Source organism: Buteo buteo, chromosome 6 (genome assembly GCF_964188355.1).
Source record: "Buteo buteo chromosome 6, bButBut1.hap1.1, whole genome shotgun sequence".
NCBI lineage: Eukaryota > Metazoa > Chordata > Aves > Accipitriformes > Accipitridae > Buteo > Buteo buteo.
In genome coordinates this window covers 18802384-18820657 of record NC_134176.1, presented here as the reverse complement: position 1 = coordinate 18820657, position 18274 = coordinate 18802384, and the positions used below count along the sequence as shown (strand labels likewise).

General features: G+C 40.8%; 1 protein-coding gene across 3 annotated transcripts in view; it reads right to left on the bottom strand.

The window, feature by feature from the left end:
* Positions 1-17832, bottom strand: part of PPP4R3A (protein phosphatase 4 regulatory subunit 3A) — a 47354-nt gene extending 29522 nt beyond the window's left edge. The window contains exons 1-2 of one of the 3 annotated variants that reach the window (XM_075029961.1): positions 16595-17832; positions 7984-8039 (exon numbers count right to left, since the gene is read on the bottom strand). In XM_075029961.1, coding sequence (XP_074886062.1) covers positions 7984-8039; positions 16595-16736 — 198 coding nt within the window. In that variant the 5' untranslated portion in view covers positions 16737-17832. Of the gene's footprint in view, positions 1-4199; positions 4490-7983; positions 8040-16594 lie in introns of those variants that run through there. The other 2 variants (XM_075029958.1, XM_075029959.1) reach the window with 2 other exon arrangements.
* Positions 17833-18274: the final 442 nt, after the last annotated feature.

The following is an 18274-nucleotide window of genomic DNA, read 5'->3' as shown; positions in this document are numbered from 1 at the left end:
CAATTGTTCTTGTTAAGCAAGATCATCTACTATCATACGTGGAAGTTCAGACAGTAATTTTTCACCTCTACACATTCTGATTTTTTTTTTTTTTTTAATTGTTTCTTCTTTGGAAAGCAAAACAAAAAACTGCTGAAAGAAATTACTTGAGCAGCAGAACAATGATCTTCAGTTTGGTTTATTAATATTAGAAAAGTATTTTCCAACTGTCAACACTAACAATTTCAAATGATTAGTTATCTGTTGTCTTATCACACACGGATTTTGTATTACAGATTAATATCAGTGCCTCAACAGAAAACTATCAATTGCTACTCTCCAAATCTTATTTGTTTGTACATCCTTTCGTGCCTCAAAGGGCTTTTGAAAGAAAACATGAAACAAAGAAAAGCACTTCACTCTATTGCACAATACACAGTTCAAAGTTTAAATTCACTGTTAAATGCAGACAGTTATTAATGTAATTTCATTTTCTTAATCCTACAAAGCTTATACTCTTTAAAAAGAAGAGCAGTACAAGACTTATACATGTAGGGAGAAGTGACTGAAGGAAATTCTAGATGTAGTTAAAAAAACATGAATAAAGGTCTAGTTTCTGCTTGTTTTATTTAAAGGGATCTTTCTGTGTGTTTGATCTGAAATCTCCTCAGTGTAATTTGAATCCACCAACTACTCTGGATCTCTCAGCTATGGAATAGGACTATCTGTTGCTTCCAAATGCCAAGCATTACTTCTTGCAACTCCAAAAAGCAACTGAAATTTCTTAAGACTGCCTCCTCCATTCCAAGATAAAACAGGAGTGTGAATAGATATATTTAGTGATAGTAGCTGTTGGTTAGAGAGGTAAGGAGATGAGTCTTGCACATTACCCCTCTATAAGCATAAAATTTTAAATTTTATATGATTCATAAAAGCAGTTCTGGCTCAGTTTGATCAAAAACATATACTTGCATTACATACAAAATATTAGCCTCTAAACAAGGAACTGGATGGGATGCCTAAAACAAACATCTAAAATTGGTTCTTATCTAGCTTGTTAAACACAACTAAAATGTGAAAGTGCAGTATTAAATCATAGCTACATTGTGTGAACCAAGTCATAAACACAGACAAATGTTTTATCATTGAAGGTTTTTATACTGAGTGCTCTGCAAGAATCCTAGCATTCTAGCTCCTCACATTTTTCTAGATGCGTTAGAGTTCTTGGCAAGATCTTTTTTTAATAGGATGACAATCAGGAAAATACTTATGTAGAGTTTACGATCTTATTCTGAGTTTGAAAATAATTTGCTCCTTTGCAAAAAAATATTTTGACAATAGTGCCAGTTGGATGTGTCATCACTACCTTAGCTCATACAAAATTCGCTGTCTCCTTAAGACCATTTATAAAAATTTGTCTCCTTTCATACTATTGTTCATTATGACTGCTCAGATAGAATCAGAAATTCTCAATTTTAAGCAAAAATTCTGAGCATGGCCTCTTTTTGGAAGACCTATGTATTTAACAGTCCGTAAAGAGGTATTTATCATTTCTACCAATTAAGGTTAACTTTCTGCACTCTTATCCTTATAAAGATACAGCCTGAGGCAAAACTTCTTCAGAATACAATCAGGATTTCTCTGCTGCTTGTCTCATTGTTGGCTGCATCAAGTTCACATGGAGCAAGTTTTGGTTAGTTTGAGGTTTTCAAGGAAGCATTACTGTATGCTACAGCTTTGAGACTTCATTCCTAAGAAGTAAACCTTCAAAAATACTACTTCAATAGTTCAAGCCAGGAAGCAGTGGCAATTGTACTTAGATGGACAGGGCTTGGTATCTACCATATGATCTCTCCTCACCTTTTGAAATTATTTCCAAAAGCCTTAGTTTCCTTTCTATAAAGGTTGTTGAATACACACTATCAGTCTCAAGTTCTTGCCATAACACTCACCAGAAGACACACTTTTATTAGACATTAAATCAGTTTTATTTAACTATTAGCAAGCTGATTAGCAGGTGTGTTGTACAGCATTCATACAATCTCCAAAGCAAGCCCTGGGATTTCATAATGCAGACTTTCAGAGCAACTAGTACTCAGGATCTGATTCTGCTGTAAAACTGATTTAAGATTGCTTTCCTAACGTGATAAAATTAAGAAAATTGTTATTGTTTGACAATACCCTCTCACTGGTGTTCACATCCAGGAAGAATACTAGTCTTCCCTGTAGCTCCAAAATATTCTCTTGGCATCCCTATGAGATTTGGGCTACTCTCAATAAGTACTGATCCCCCAAATTAGATAGGTCTTCCATAAATTCTTTCTTTCTGTCTTAAAAAGCTAATTAAACTCTTCCTACTAGGCCTCAAATGATTTAGGCCTATGACACTTTCCTGGCCCCCTCTGGAAGTTCAACACAGGAAAGTTGTTCCTCCCACTCTTGGACTGCCTGCCTGACTGCTAGTCAGTCTTCCTTATCTAAGCCCTTACATTGTTTACAGTTACACAGACACTTCCCTGGACATGCCAAGCGACCTTTCAGCATCTTGCTAGCTATTCATAAGCAGCTTTCTGCTGAGGAAATAAACTATGGCACTACCCAGTTTTTTTTTTCAGTTAAATATATATAGTTATGGTGGTAGGTTGAAGTAAAATCTTCAGGCTAAAAAAACCAGCCCCAGTAATGTAACATAAGTTTCAATTTTGCATTTGCTTTTGTGCATTTGTTCACCTAGAACCTGGATATCCAGATCTGCTAACAAGTTATCCCAAAAACTGGAAGAACATATCAAAGGCACACTCAGTCTTTCAGCAGAATGTATTCTATTAGCTTTTAAAGAAGCTCAACAATCATACATGACTTTTCAGTCAGTGATTTCATAGCTGCATTCCCATGAATCATGTGGAATAAAATCAGTTTATTAGTTCTGTAACAGACCCTCGACTCACTGGCCTAGTGACCATACCCAGAAACAGCAAATTAGATTTCACAGGAAAACATGTGTGAAGATAAAGGAACATGTGATCATTAAAACGATGAACCAACCCCCCCCAAAACCAAGAGCAGTCACTCCCCTTTGTTTCTCCTCTCACCCCACAAACACACACACTTTTCCTTACTATCTTAGCTACAATAGGCACAAATTTTATTGAAATAGTTTCACTGTTGGCTCACTTGTCCTGACAGCAAGGGTAGGAAGTTCATTTTCTCTGAGCATTCTGCCAGTGCCTTTTTGGATCTTTTCAAAATTTAGCTTTGTTATTAATAAGACTGCTATCCGTCATTCAAGGATAGCCACCTTCAAGCTACATAGCTAGTAGATGGTACTCTGGGTGAATTTAAGCTTTGTATTCTTGTGAGGAACTGAAAAAGGGACTGCAAAAGCAGACGACACAAGACACTGAAGCTTCTAATGCAGAGGCAAGACTTTGTAGCTGGAAGCTGGAAGCAAATCAAGTCTTCCTTGTTTCAGGCAGAAAAAGGGATGCAATACATACTTCATCACTGGGTTACAGCTTGTACATGGATGTATCTAAAATAAAGTTGAGGATATAAGTATTTACTGTTCTATTGCTAAAGCATTGCCAAAGTATATCAAAAGTATATGGAAAAGTATATAACCCAGTCCACACCATATCTGCTTTCTCCCTAGACAAATGCTATGTATATAGAGTTTATTTCTCCTTTATGGTTGCATAGGAAGAGGTGTGTTGTCCTAAAATACTAGTGTAATTATTCATTTTCTGAATAAGGATCACTTAAGAACAACACCTTTGTCACTAGCATTCTGGAATTGTGTCAATTTTAATGCCTTTAAAAAAAAAAAAAAAAAAGAACAGACCATCATGGATTGAAGTGTGTAAACCAACTTCACCAGGACATTACAATTAAAGTATCGTCTACCTTTACCAGTATATTAAGAAAACAACCAACAACAGAAGAGGAAAACTAAGTATTCTATGTGTGGTCCAGCAACCCACACTATAACTAAATTCTACTTACTAAACAAAATTTGCTTTTAAGCTGTGTGCTACTTATCCATAATTAAATCTTGTATATTCCATACCAAAGTTAGAGGACCATTATTGTAATATTTTAAAAGAAGAATACCAATAAAACTTAACATATAGCCCTAAACAAGAATACAAGTCAGGAGGCCGAGTGGCTGTACTGACGCACATTTTGCTTTTCAGAAGAAAATTTCTTTCTACAAATCATACCTTAACATAAGAAATATTGGTCCTTTTTCTGAGTCACAGGGCATTAGTTTCTCAAGTTGTTTTCTTTCTAGCTTGTTCTCCTCCTACGCATTCCTTTCTTCTAGTTCTAGTATAAGTAATGATGAGTTTGCCAGGAAGTACAGAGTTCAGAGAATCCAAAAACTTCCACTGGTAGCAATTCTACATTACAGAATCAGATACATACACATATCTTTCTTTTTGAATGCACAGCAGCACATGACTCTTCATTGTGACAGAAAGACTAATTTACCTGACTAGTGAAAAGGTACTTAAAAGACCGCCTATGCGTTTCATGCTTTAAGGAATTATTTCAAACCTCTAGATGGCAGGTAAGTCTGGGAAGACCGGGGACTAGACTGCAAACTGAAGTATCTCAGGACCATGTAGATGTATGAAAAATGAGTCCCCAAGCAGGTCTCAAGATCTGCCAAGTATTCTTCCTCTCCAAAAGGAAAAGCAGACAGTTGTTATCTACCACCAATTAGACCAACATTTACATGCACACAGAGACCTGACTAATCCACAATAAAGGGCAGTCATTGATCTCAATCCTAAACCCCAAGAAATCTAAAGCAGACAATTTGACAAGATTTTACTTGAAGCTCAGGTTCACAGGGTATGGCTTGTGTTGGGTTGGGTTTTTTTGTGTGGTTTCCATGGGTGTTTTACACACCAAGAGAACAGAGGCAGCAAGGCAAAACTGTACTCAGGTCTTCACACTATTATTTTAACAAATAATGATGTAAGCTGTGACAGTTATTATTAAAATATACATATGTATACGCTGAGATTGCATAATTTGCAATATCAACAATTACTGAGACAATCTGTTTCACACTGGCACTACCAGTGCAGCATAGGTAGAAGGTTCTTTGACCAGTAGAACTTCACTGTTTATCACAAAGGTATCTATAGGCTTGTTGAAGAACCTGAAGCAACTGGGATAGCATTTCCCCAAGAGCTTAACTACCACACATCTCTCCTTCCTTCTAACCACAAATTATGTTAGTTGGTCCAATAAAAGATTGTTTCTTCTTACAAGCCTCATGTCAGCCTAGACAAAAATCAGAACTCACCCATTTATTCCATTAGATATCTGAAGTGCCCACAAGCCACATGCTAAGGATGTCACAGTAAAAACAGCTCTGATGTACTGTTACACACCCCTTTAAAAGGGAATGGAGGTTCACCCTTGCAACAAAATTTTGAGATAAAGGCTGGTAAGATCGTAACATTGGAAAGTTACTTTGAAATTTTAAGTCTCACATTTCTAGGAGACTTGTCTTGAAATTTTATGAGTGCAAGTGACAACTGCAGGCAAACTCAAATTAAGTCTTCTATCTCAGGCTGCAATTTCACTAGCAGCTGAGGTGACCCCAAGTGGCACTCTGCAGCCAAAAAGGAAAGATCTCACTCACTCTTCCATCCCACAGTTCCACAGATGGATCCTGTGTGAGGTGGCTTGAAAATTCTGCTGATGTAGAGTTACCAGTTTTTGAAGAGGGATTTGGAGTACCAAGTTGATTTTCTTGTGGTTTAGTGAGTTTAAGCAGTTCAGAGTTCTATGAGCAGAGCTGGAAAGAAGCCACTCCTCCTTTCAGCTGCTAAGCTCCAAGCTTAGCTCATATGGAGTCATGTTTAAACTCTGAAGTTGCATTTTATAAGGGAAAGGGTAAGTAGGCCTCACCTGAAAGATAACATGCTACAGAGTAGGATTAATACATGCACCAAGAAAGATTTGGTATTCCTAAGGCTCAGAGTGGAGGCCTACATTCAATCTATATTACATACTGCTTTGCTTAAATAATATGAACAACCCACCTGCAAATATAAATTTCTGTCTATGCTACATTTGAAAGCTTTAGGAGCAGCACTTTTCTTTCTCCAGCACAGAAAACATACAGTGCTGTTCTAACAGGCCAGATTCATGTTTAATATTTTTATTTCCCTAACCATGTTTTCACAATTACCAGTATTGATTTGTGCAGTGCTAGATTACAATACATGTCTGGCCCAGAGTAGCAATGAGCACAGATACAAGATGCTGTTGTACTGACAGACATATTGTGGTGGTTTGCACTGATCTTACAGTTTCATAGAATCATAGAATGGTTTGGAAGGGACCTTAAAGACCATCCAGTTCCACACCCCTGCCATGGGCAGGGACACCTTCCACTAGACCAGGTTGCTCAGAGCCCCATCCAACCTGGCCTTGAACACTTCCAGGGATGGGGTAGCCACAGCCTCTCTGAGCAACCTGTTCCAGTGTCTCACCACCCACACAGTAAAGAATTTCTTCCTAATATCTAATCCAAGTCTACCTCTTTCAGTTTAAAACCATTATCCCTCATCCTACCACTACACATTCTGATAAAGAGTCCCTCCCCATCTTTCCTGTTGGCCCCCTTTAAGTACTGGAAGGCTGCTATAAGGTATCCCTGGAGCCTTCTCTTCTCCAAGCTGAACAACCTCAACTCCCTCAGCCTGTCCTCATAGGGGAGATGCTCCTACTTGTGCCTACTTTAAGCATGCTTCATGTTTGATCTGGCATAAAGCCTACCAATACAAAGCTTGCCCCTCAATGCTCTTTGAACAGATTGGAACCAGCAAAGCAAGTTTACACTATATCAGCACTTTATGCCATAGAGCTGTGAAATACTCAAGGTCATTTCAGGAGTCCTAAAGCTCAAGTTACTGTATCATAGAACCATGACCTCAAGCTAGTCAGGATTACAACTAAGAGTTAGCTTGCTTAGCATTTTTGCTGGTCTTGTCCTTTATTACTCCCTGCAATTGATTCTCCACCCCACACTGGCCTTACCAGTTGTTCAGTAAGGACTGTTTATATGGTGCACAATGAATTATATCAAGGGGAAGATAAAGGTTAAATTTTCCAAAGAAGGATATTTTAAACCCAGACTGGTTCTCCCATTCAGTTCAACAAACAATCCTACAAGCAGCTGCAGCTGCACAACCACTGGTACTGCCTGTGAGAAAAACTACTATACATCTATGCTTATAATTAACTATTAAAGCTGAAGACTGAAGAGTGTTTTAATACATTAGCTGTACTGGACAGGATTTTAGGAAGTCTGAGCTGACCAGGCAACAAAATACAATCTGGTTCAGCATTTCTAAACCTCTAAGGGTAATTCTCAGCATCCATGAAATAAGAACAGCAAACAAAGTGCAAGACCTGCAGTTCACTTCTCAGCAATCTCAGTAGCATTCTTTAGGGGCTCACAACATATGGCTTAAATAATTGAAGCAAGGTGCAAACTAGAGGTGAGAAGCTGCTTTTATGTATACAGAATGCTTTGAAACAGGAGTAACTCATATGCATCTTCCAGTAAAGGCCAAAGGTAAACATGCAAATAGCTTTAAAGCCTTCTAGTCGTCTCTTAAATAAAATACATTGAAAGTTGTAGTATCTGAAACATAAAGAAAAAAGCCAGGTGATACTAAGTTTCAGATACTATAATCCTCAGGAACCTCAGCGACTTTGTGATTTTTGCAGCCATGCTTTCCCTGTCTCTTCCAAAGCATTTTTTAGTGAAAAATAGAGTGCAAGTTATATAGATAACTTCACAAAAAATGCAGAGAAATAACACACATGAAATGCACAAAAATTTTGAGAACTACTTTGCCTCTTATTTTTGTACAAGAACACACAATATAATTTACAATACAGGCAAAAAAAAGACTGTATTGCTGAAGATAAAGAACCTGCATTTAAACGAGAAGAAAAAAAAAGTATATTTACCTGTTGCTTCTGGTATGCAGTGTTCGGGTTAATTTTGGACTCCAAAAGAAGAGAGCCTAGAAAAAAAAAATTTCCACTTATTTACATGCATACTAAAATTTCAATCTCAACATGATTTTTCTGACCACTCCTTCCTCAAGTAGGTAATAACACCTTTCCTCCCAACAATAAGCATGTTACACCCATATTCTACAGCTTTATATTTCATTTTTCCCCTCAAAGATATTATTCACATAATACAGAACATTCCAGAGTGTTTTAAGGACTGGATTTTTAACCTCTTTCTTACTTTAAGTAATGACTTTTCCACAGAAAATTTTTTAGCGGTGATAAAAGTCTGCAAAAAATCAGCACACAAAAAGCATCACAACTGCATTCCGTTGATCACCTACAGTCGTTTTGTACGAAATTTGCTAATCATGTCGTATTTGTTCTTAAAGTTTAGCTAAAACACTTACATTCGTTTGCTGGAAAGCATATCTAGAAACTAATGCTTAGAGTGGCAACCATTGTGACTGCCAATACCAAAAAACTTTAGACATGATAAACTTAAGAACAATGGTTTCACAGCAGCTTATACTGATTTAAGACACAGAAGAGCAATTCCATTGTCATGTCTCTGTTTTCTTGCTCTTCCTTTTGTCTAAGCATTAGTGTTAATACATGTCACATTTAAATGGTTTGGAGGGTTGATCTAGGTGAAAACAACCCTTAAAACTGCTTTTATTTTTTGTCCAATCACTTCCCTCATCCACCTTGCTGCTGAGCTGCACAAATGCCAAGGCATGAGGGATTCTTTACAGACATGACTTAAATTTATGTATCTGCAGAGCTTCACTTAACATACATGAAAAGGTACTGATAAATTAAGTTGCATAGAGTCTTGTAATTAAAACATAAGGCTGCAAGCAGCTCTTTAAAGAGCCATTTCCTCTTTTCTCCATTCATTTACCAGTTTAAATTTATTCTTTAAGAAGAGTCCAAACTTTTTTTAAAAGTCTCAACTTGTCAGTCTCACAGCTATAGTTCTAAGCAGTCTTATATTTATACTACTAGAATATTTTCCAAATATCCTCACAGAATCTACACTAAAGAAAAATTAAAATGCTTCAACCATCTCAAATATGGACTCCTGAGAACCTGAAAACAGGACAAGAAAACAAATTACTTGGATATGAAAAACATACCTGGAACTGAAAATTGTACTTCCAAATCTCACAGCAGAATCAAGGACTAGCTAGTTTTTACTATCTGAATAGTATACCAATTACAAAATCCACAGCAGAAAATATCCCAAATCAGTGTTCATTTACTAGGTATCACCATTCTCAATCTCATTGGTTACATATACAACCGCCTCCCCCCCGCCCTTTCCTGAAGAATTGCTACTGACTAATAGAAGACCATAGAATCGTAAGAGTAGTTGAGTCAGAAGGGACATCCAAATATCATATAGTCCAACCCTCCTACAACGTGCAGTGACATCTTCAACTAGATCAGGTTGGTCAGAGCCCATTCAACCTGACCTTGAATATTTCCAGGGATGGGGCACCTACCACCTCTCTGGGAAACCTGTTCCAGTGTTTCACCACTTTCATCGTAAAAAATTTCTTCCTTATACCTAGTCTGAATCTACTCTCTTACTTTAAACCCATTACCCCTCATCCTATTGCAAAGTTTTTCCCCATCTTTCTTATAAGCTCCCTTTAAGTATTGAAAGGCCACAATAAGGTCTCCCCAGAGCCTTCTCTTCTCCAGGCTGAACAACCCCAAGTCTCTCAGCCTTTCCTCATAGAAGAGGTGTTCAATCCCTCTGATCATTTCTGTGGCCCTCCTCTGGACCTGCTCCAACAGGTCCATGTCTTTCCTGTGCTGAGGACTCCAGAGCTGGACGCAGTACTCCAGGTGAGGTCTCACCAGAGTGGAGTAGAGGGGTGGCATTACCTTCCTCAACCTGCTGGCCACAGTTTTTATGCAGCCCAGGATACAGCTGGCTTCCTGGGCTGCAAGTGCCCATTGCCAGCTCATGTCCAGCTTTTCATCCATGAGTACCCCCAAGTCCTTCTCTGCAGGGCTGCTCACAATCCCTTCATCCCCCAGCCTGTATTGATACTGGGGGTTGCCCTGACCCATGTGCAGGACCTTGCACTTGGCCTTGTTGAACCTCATGAGGTTCACATGGGACTACTTCTCAACCTTGTCCACATCCCTCTGGATGGTATCCCGTCTCTCAGGCATGTCAACTGCACCACTCAGCTTGGTGTCATTTGCAAATTTGCTGAGGGTGCGCTCGATTCCACTGTCTGTGTCACTGATGAAGATGTTAGGTTGGGGGAAGTGAAGGAAGAGACACTGAAGAACCAGACTGATACATAAGTATCAGAACAGTTTGCTGTCTGATAAGAAAGGTTATTACTTCATTAATTTAGAAGCTTTACCAAGGATTTTGATATTCATTAGCTTACTATGTATGTGATAATTAGATACAATTAATTCACCTTTTTGAATTAACAAAGTAACTTACCTGTGATGGCTGCTTCTTCCTAATTTCTAAGTCTGTTGCTCTACAAGAGGCAGCCTTTACTAATGAAGTTGGCTGAGAAGCTATCGCCCTGTCTCAACTGTTCTTGCAGCAAGAGCTGTTTACAAACTCAGATACATTCCGACAACAAAACTGAACTAAACAGCCCTCAAGGGAAAAAAAAAAGACACAACAGAAAAGCAATCTCCCCCCAAAACCACTACCCTTTTTTTTTTTTTTAAGAGTTTTTCTAGTTTTCTAACCCGTATTAGCTGTTAATAAAGCAGCTTATTTGCTTAAGTGCAACAGCATAACTGAAGAAAAAAATAAAAATCACAAACTACAGAGCACAACAGAGAAGGAAGAACATCAAAGGTGAGCTTTACTGATAAATCAAATGCATTGTGGTACCTAACCCATAGTTTCGAGCTTTGAATTTGGGGGGTTTGCGTAGTGAACATCTAAAAACAGCGTTCCCTTTTCCATTACAATCATCAGTTAGGCAGTATTTCACTTGAACCTTACTTTCAGTTTCAAAGCCTAAGCTTCAACCACATGAAGTTTTAGAATATTATTTTGTGCTATTAACTCAGTTGACTAACTTCTAGAAAGTCTTTATGATCTAGAAATATTTAATACCAGCAAATATGAATTAGAAACTTGTAAGAAATAAAAGCACTTGATAATTTCAACATTACATTTTAACTGCTGAACACAGATCTACAGACATGGAAACCCTGAAATTAGCAGAATATCATAAATAACTTGAACACCATGTTTGACAAAATACTATTAAAAAAACAAACAACCTTGGATATAATTGAATGCAGACATTTCATCTTCCAGGCTAGAAGCAGACACTAGAGAATGACCTCTTTACTAGACTTACCACAAAAGAGCATTTCTTCTTCTCTACTAAACCTGACACTTGCAGGAAAGACAAATCAAGCCTTATAAGGCTTGACTTGCTTCTCATTACCACATGATTCAACTTATTCCTCACCATTCCGGACAATAACTAGAAAAATATGAATTTGGAGATAGAAACATACTGAAGCATAAACTGGCTCTTTAACTGCCCCAAATCCATCCTTCTGGAGAATCTGATGCTCCATTTGTGCAATTTGTTCCCCAAAAAGGGTTCAATGACTCAAAAATCAGTGACTATTCTACTAGTTAGTTCAGTGAGATTATTTTCATCCAGTAGGTTTTACAGGATCAGGCCCCTTCCTGGTATGAGGCAGTCTTAGGTCACTGTTACTTGCTTCTGGGAACCAGGCAACAGTAACAGATGTCTGTAACACAAACATATTCTTTAGAAAAAGGTTAAAAAAATTTAACATATCGCAAAGAAAGTTCTCCATTCAAAGTCAGTATCACTACTGACTCCTAAATACAGTTCAAGATGCTTACTCTTGCATTTGTCAAAAGCAATTACTTTTTATGTAGGTATTTTTCTCTTGGTACTATCCTAGAATACATTAAGACTATCCAGTCTGCTTTATAAAAATACACCAAAAAAATTTCATCTTCACTGACCCAATGACTCTATTCAAAGTTAGATATCTGAAAACTCACATTAATACAAGCTATGGTTTTAATAAACACTCCAAAACTATGCAGATCTAGTTATTTTCTAAATTATAGCCTTGAATGAATTTGTAAAGGTAACTGCAAAACATTGGTGACAGAAAGTAACATTTGAAACCACCTATAAAGAAGAAAACATTGATTTGCAGAATTCTGTTATTTGCCACTGTAATGCAACGTAGCACAGCTGGGGTTTTTTGTTGGTATAGTAACACCATTCGGTGCTGTGAAAGGAATATGTGTATAGGGAAAGACTTGCTCAAAAGAGATTACATACAGATACACAATGCTATTTTCACAGATACTTAGAGAACATCAAATATCCTGATCCTGTAGTCTTAAACAACAAATCTGCAGACTTGTTTACATATATGCATATGGAGGAGACCTGCTGATATGGCATACTGCGCCTCTCCCAGCAAACTGTTGCGTGGATCCTTCCCCAAAAGCAGAAAAGGTAGTGTGTTGCCCATCACCCCTCACCAGTATAAACACGTTAATGTTTAAATGAAAATTTCAATTCAAGAGCTGTTTTTGCAAGATGCCCACAGAGGTTTAAGTTCTGCAATCAGTTCTGCTGCTACTGAATCACAGAAACCAATCCACAGAACCTAGGAAACAGCTCAAATCAAGGTCCAAGAATGCACTCTGCATTCGCTAGAGGCTGTTCCTCAGTCTCACACATTTCTGAAGGGTCAAACCCAAACATTAAGGAGAGGGGAGAACCAGGAGAAGAGAAACAAACAAAAAAATCCCCCACACCCACCATGTTTTTTTCATTTTAACCTAAGGTAAGTACATAACCACACAATTTTCAGTGTTGCTTTCCTAAAAATAAATAAGTAAAATTAATCCCTTGAGTTTGAGCAAGGTAAAGCAAACATAAGCCAAATTTTGACTAAGCCTTCTGCCAGTATTATGGGGTTACTGATATCTAGTCTAAGGAAACAGTGAGGATGCAGATGCCTGCCACGTGGCAGAAGTCATTAACATATGGAATTCAGAAATGTCAAACTACAACTTCTGAATAAAATTTATTAGCTAGTTCCTAAAAGATAGCTGGTAAATATGGCCTCCGATGGGGGAGTTCACTTTGGCTTGTCAAAATGTTTAGTTACAGGACTAGTAAGCTTTTAATTAAGAGTTTAAGCCTTCAAATTAACCCAACGTAGTTGAACAGAAAAGTTCATTTTGAGGTTACTTCTGTCACCTGGGCTCACAACACAAAAAGCGATCTGAAACGGTGCAGTAAAAATCTAGAAGCACGTAGATATTTTAAGAACAAGGCAGGCCACAGCAGCCTAAAATAATACCATGTGAGAAACAGGTAAGAAATCAAAGGCTTCTGGTTACACACAAACTCACATGGAAGGTGATAATTCCTAAGAAAAGGGTTGACTATTGCTCTACTGCAATTCAGGTAGAATACACTGCAACTAGGAATCACACAGAGAAACTTTTCAGGGTTTTAAACAACTGTTACCTTTTTTACCAAAACAAACCCAAAAAACCACCCAAAAAAACACAAAACCCAACTCCCTGTTTCAAATCATAATATATCTGATCCGAAAGCAGTTTATGGTATTTCTGTACTATAATAGATTACTCCAAATTGCCTGCAATGACTCTTAAAGTTTAGTGCCTGGGAGCATCAGACACCTCAGATAGCAACACAAATCCTTTATCTGCTCTAAATTCTTTTCTTTTAAGGTGGTGTTAAAAAAACACCAACCCAAGAAAAAAAACACTCCTACAGATAAAAAAAATTGCAGTCAAATTCTTATTGCTCCAGTTCCAGATGATAGCTACCTTGGACTTGGCATACCGATTGTGTAGCTCCCTTATCGGAACACCCTGACCCTGCCATAAAATCTCAACCACTTGTAAAGCAGCTACAGAGCTACACCAAGTCACAGCTGCACAATCAAAAGACTGAACTATGTGCTAGCCCACATGGTCAGCCAAATGAACCTCTGGTAATCCTGCTGTTGCTCTATGCACAGCCGAACTGGCCCTTTAACAGGAGTGGGAATTTCCCATACACAGCAGGAACTACTGCTAACATCCCCCACGGCCTCCCCTACTCAGGAAACCGAGCCTTCAACTTCAGGCAGATCCCGAGGTTTTCAGTGAGCTTCCTGGAGCAAGTCAGTAAGAACGCGCCAGTGTGCACAGGATGAATCTCAGCTCAAACGCTAGGAAAAGCTGGTTTAGAAAAGGAGGAAGGAAGAAGTTTCATTGTGGAAAGAGGAGGAGCTGACAAAGAAAGACAATACAAGAACGCAATGGAAACGTGGAGGCAAATGGTGTATAGGTCAGGTTCCTAGTACTTGTATGTATTCGATAACTAGAAAAAAAAATAGTATCACGGTCAACTACTTCATTTAGTTAAAAAGGCATGCAAGGGAACATGCAAATTGCATAGTACCTAAAACACAAGTCTGGCATTACCTTTTTTCCAAACCATTTGCTCACATGTAAAAATTACTATATTTGCCTTCAAAATTAGCCCACAAACAATTGATGCTGGGAGTAAACAAAATATAAATCAAATTTTATGATGTGTTTACACAAGCAAGTTAGAAAAACTAGCCTATTAATAGAGTGCACATTTACCCAGGACTGATACTACCTACTAAATTAAGAACTTAAGCCCTGTATATTATTCAATACTCTTGAAGTACATGTATGCTGTTTAAGAGAAGTCTAATGTGTGTATCCTACTAAATATACTTCTATGTATTAAAAGCAATTAATAAGTTTGAGCCAGTTCTGCTCTGATTAGAGTATCTTAGCTATGCAACACAGAGTAATGACTTCATCTTTGCTTTGGGATCATTTATACCAATTTGTATTTTCCTTCTTACAGATGTTCATTTACAACAAATAAGCTAGCAACAACAGTCCAATGCAGGTTCTAATCAGTCTTAAACATACATATCCCACTGAAAGTCAACAAAGGTATTTTAGTTTGAATGGGCTATTTCTTCATAAGCAGGATATGAACTGCAGCTCTTTTGCTTTCTTTTCTAAAAAGAATAAAAAAAAAATCAGGAAATTGTTTAGCATGTAGAAGACATGGCAGTTTTTAAGGATGAGCACTTCAGCCATGTAGACAGCAAGGACTGTATCTACAACAAAATATACTGTAAAGATTACCCTAAACATTTAGTGATAACCTTATTTTTACCTCCCTCCCTCATGTTGAAATTAAACTATTTCCATTTTGAATGTTTTCTCTGACACTACGAAGTTGGCCAAACTATAAATGCATCTTCTTCAGTGTAAAATAAGAAAAACCAAGTATCAGCTTAACTTTTTAAAGTATAATCAAGAAACTACAAAACCCTGAGATTCATGCCAAGCAGAAGCTCAATTATCAAAATCTTGCTCAGATGAAAGTTTGACTCCTCCATATCAGTTTATGATCTTTGCTGTAGAGATTATCGTACAGTTTGTCAGAACTTTCTCAAACAGTAAGAATTAATGATTCTCAAATTGCCTTTCATCCTAGTTCCTAGAACGAAAAAGCCAAATAAAGAGAATTATAAGGTGTGTTGACAGTCACAAGCTACAACTAAACCTACAAGTCACTAGATACTACTTCATTAGATATATAGCTACTGTAAGTCATGCACTGACAGACTTTACTAACAAAATGGTACATGCTAGACGTTGCAAAGTATGCATTTTAAAATCTCCTGTGATCATAGCAGTCATGAACTCACTTAACCAATAATCAAGACTAGCCCAAACATGTAGCTACAGGGTTAGATACTACTACTTAACCTATATTGTTGTCACATGTTGTCAGAAAATGTGAAGGAAATTGATAATGCATCATTTTAAATTTATTTACCGGAAGATCTAGAATGGCTGAAGGACTGAGAACTACCATTCCAATAAAAAAAAAAAGCATCTCTGAAAATGCTGTTCTGTCCATTGTATTGTCTTTACTACTATAGCAACTGTACTTTGGTAACTGTTGATAGCTTTCAGAATGTCTTGTATAATTCTTGCTAATAAAGAAAGGTGGGGGGGAGGGTTAGGATGTTAGCCATCCAATGACCTTTTAAAAATTTATACTAAAAAAACATCATAAAAGTTTTGAACAACAACTTTCACGAGGGGATTGTTTCCAGAAACATCTAAGGAAGGATACATCACAATCATCAGTTTTGAAACTGGAGTACATTGGGCTTCTAGCGATAGATCACTAGATATCCAAATCCATACAAGATTTACAAGACCTGAGCATATTTTGTAGACAACACTGTGTATTCACTATGAACCAACTGCCTACTGTGCTTGCACTGGATGGCAATCTTCCTTTTCTTTCACTTGGCCTAACACAAATGAACTATGGTTAGTGCCTACTTGCTTTTAGGAATCACATTTGAATTATGCAGCAAAACATTAAGGCAACAGACACAAAACTAAGCCCAGTTCCTTTTCTGGGTAGCATGAGGAAAGATTGTACCTTCACACATACACACTTACCATCACTCTCTGCCCTGACTAGCAGGGACATGCCCTTGAGCCTCTCCACGTAGCAAGAGGACACATGGCCTGTGCCTCGATCGTCCCACTGGCGGTCCTCATTTAGCGTGTAAACCTTCACCCTCCGCCGGGTGTCAGTCATCCTGCCGCCTGCCACACCACAGCCACCACTCTGGCTTGCAATTGCTGGAGGAGCAGGAGGCTGGTCGGGGGCTAGGCCCCCCTCAAAGGAGGGGAGCGAGTAAGAAGGTAGCAGCCCCACACGGGCACGCCAGGCAAGCTCTTCTTACTCCTCTTCAGTGCTCCAACGGGATCCTCATTATCGAGGGTAACAGAGGACTGGGGGGCGCAGGGGAAGAGCGGGAACAGGAGAAGAGGTGAAGATGTGGAAGGGGAGCTGCTCCAGGCACAGTCAGGCGCTGCACAAAAGGCGAGCAAGCTTACACAGGGGAGAATCGCAGAGAGGAGAGAGGCTCTTTGCAGGGTGAAGGGCAGGCAGGAGAGGCGGTGGTGAAGCAGGGATCCTGGAGGAGAAGTGGATCCACGGGAGTGGAAGCAGCGGTGGACAGCAGATGGCACGGGCGGCAACGGACAGCCGGCCCAGGGTGACAGGAGCAGGCGACCCTGGAGGCCGGGGCCCTGGCGAGGGAAGCAGGCGGGAGGCTGGCGAGGCCGGGGTGAAGCAGGCGGGGGGAGGCAGGCGGGAAAGGGGCCGCTCACCCCGGCCTGGAGCTCGGCTCTATTGTGCAGCAGCTGCCCAGGCCCGAAGCCCCTCTCTCGCCGTCCGTCAGCGCGGAGCTTCGAGAAGCCGCCCTCCTTCCCGCCGGGGCTGGCCGGGGCCTGCGGGCGCTGCCTGTCCCGCGGCGGGATGAAGCGGGCGGGCGGGCTCAGCGCCCCGTCTCCCCCATGAGCTCCCGTCGCAGGCGGCGGCTTCACTCCCAGCCCGACTCCGCCGCCATATTCTTCTTCCTCCTCCTCCTCCTCCTCCTCCTCCCGGTGCTGCGGCGGCTCAGTCCCGACTCCTCAGCGCGCCCTGCGACGTGGCCGCGCTCCAGGCGCTCAGCAGCCCGCCCGGCAGAGAGGCGCTCAGCCCTGCGGAGGGGGCGAGCAGCGGCGGCGGCGCGGCGCAGCGCAGCGCAACGCGGCGCGGCCCGGTGCAGCGCGGCGCGGCCCGTCCAGCCCGGCCCGGCTCCCACCGGCTCCGTCTCCGCCTCAGTCACTGCGCGGCCGCCATCTTGGTTTCACCTCTCACTGGAGGCGCGGGGTCTCCCAGCCAGCGGCGGCACGGGCCGCCCGCCAGCATTTAAAGGGCCAGCGGCCCCGAGCTGGGCGGCGGGCTGGGGGCGCTCTGTGCCCACGGGCGGGCGCGCCGCCGGGCCCCGCGCGCTCCTGGCCGCCCCACGCAGCACCGGCAGCCCTGCTGCGCAGCAGCGCGCCCTGCACCGCGCCCAGCGCCGCCCCCGCGCAGCGCCCTGCCGGGATCGTTCGCGGATCTGCGCGGGCGGGACACGCGTGAGGCCCTGGCCGGGCCGTTACCGCGGGCCCAGGAAGCGGAGCGGAGGGGCGGCGCGGCCCGGGGCGGCGCGGCCCAGGCCGGTGGCGCCCGCTCTTCCCGCGCTCAGCGCGGCGCCTCGGAGCTCGCCGGGTGCTGCCGGGGCCGGCACGCGAGGGGCGCCGCGG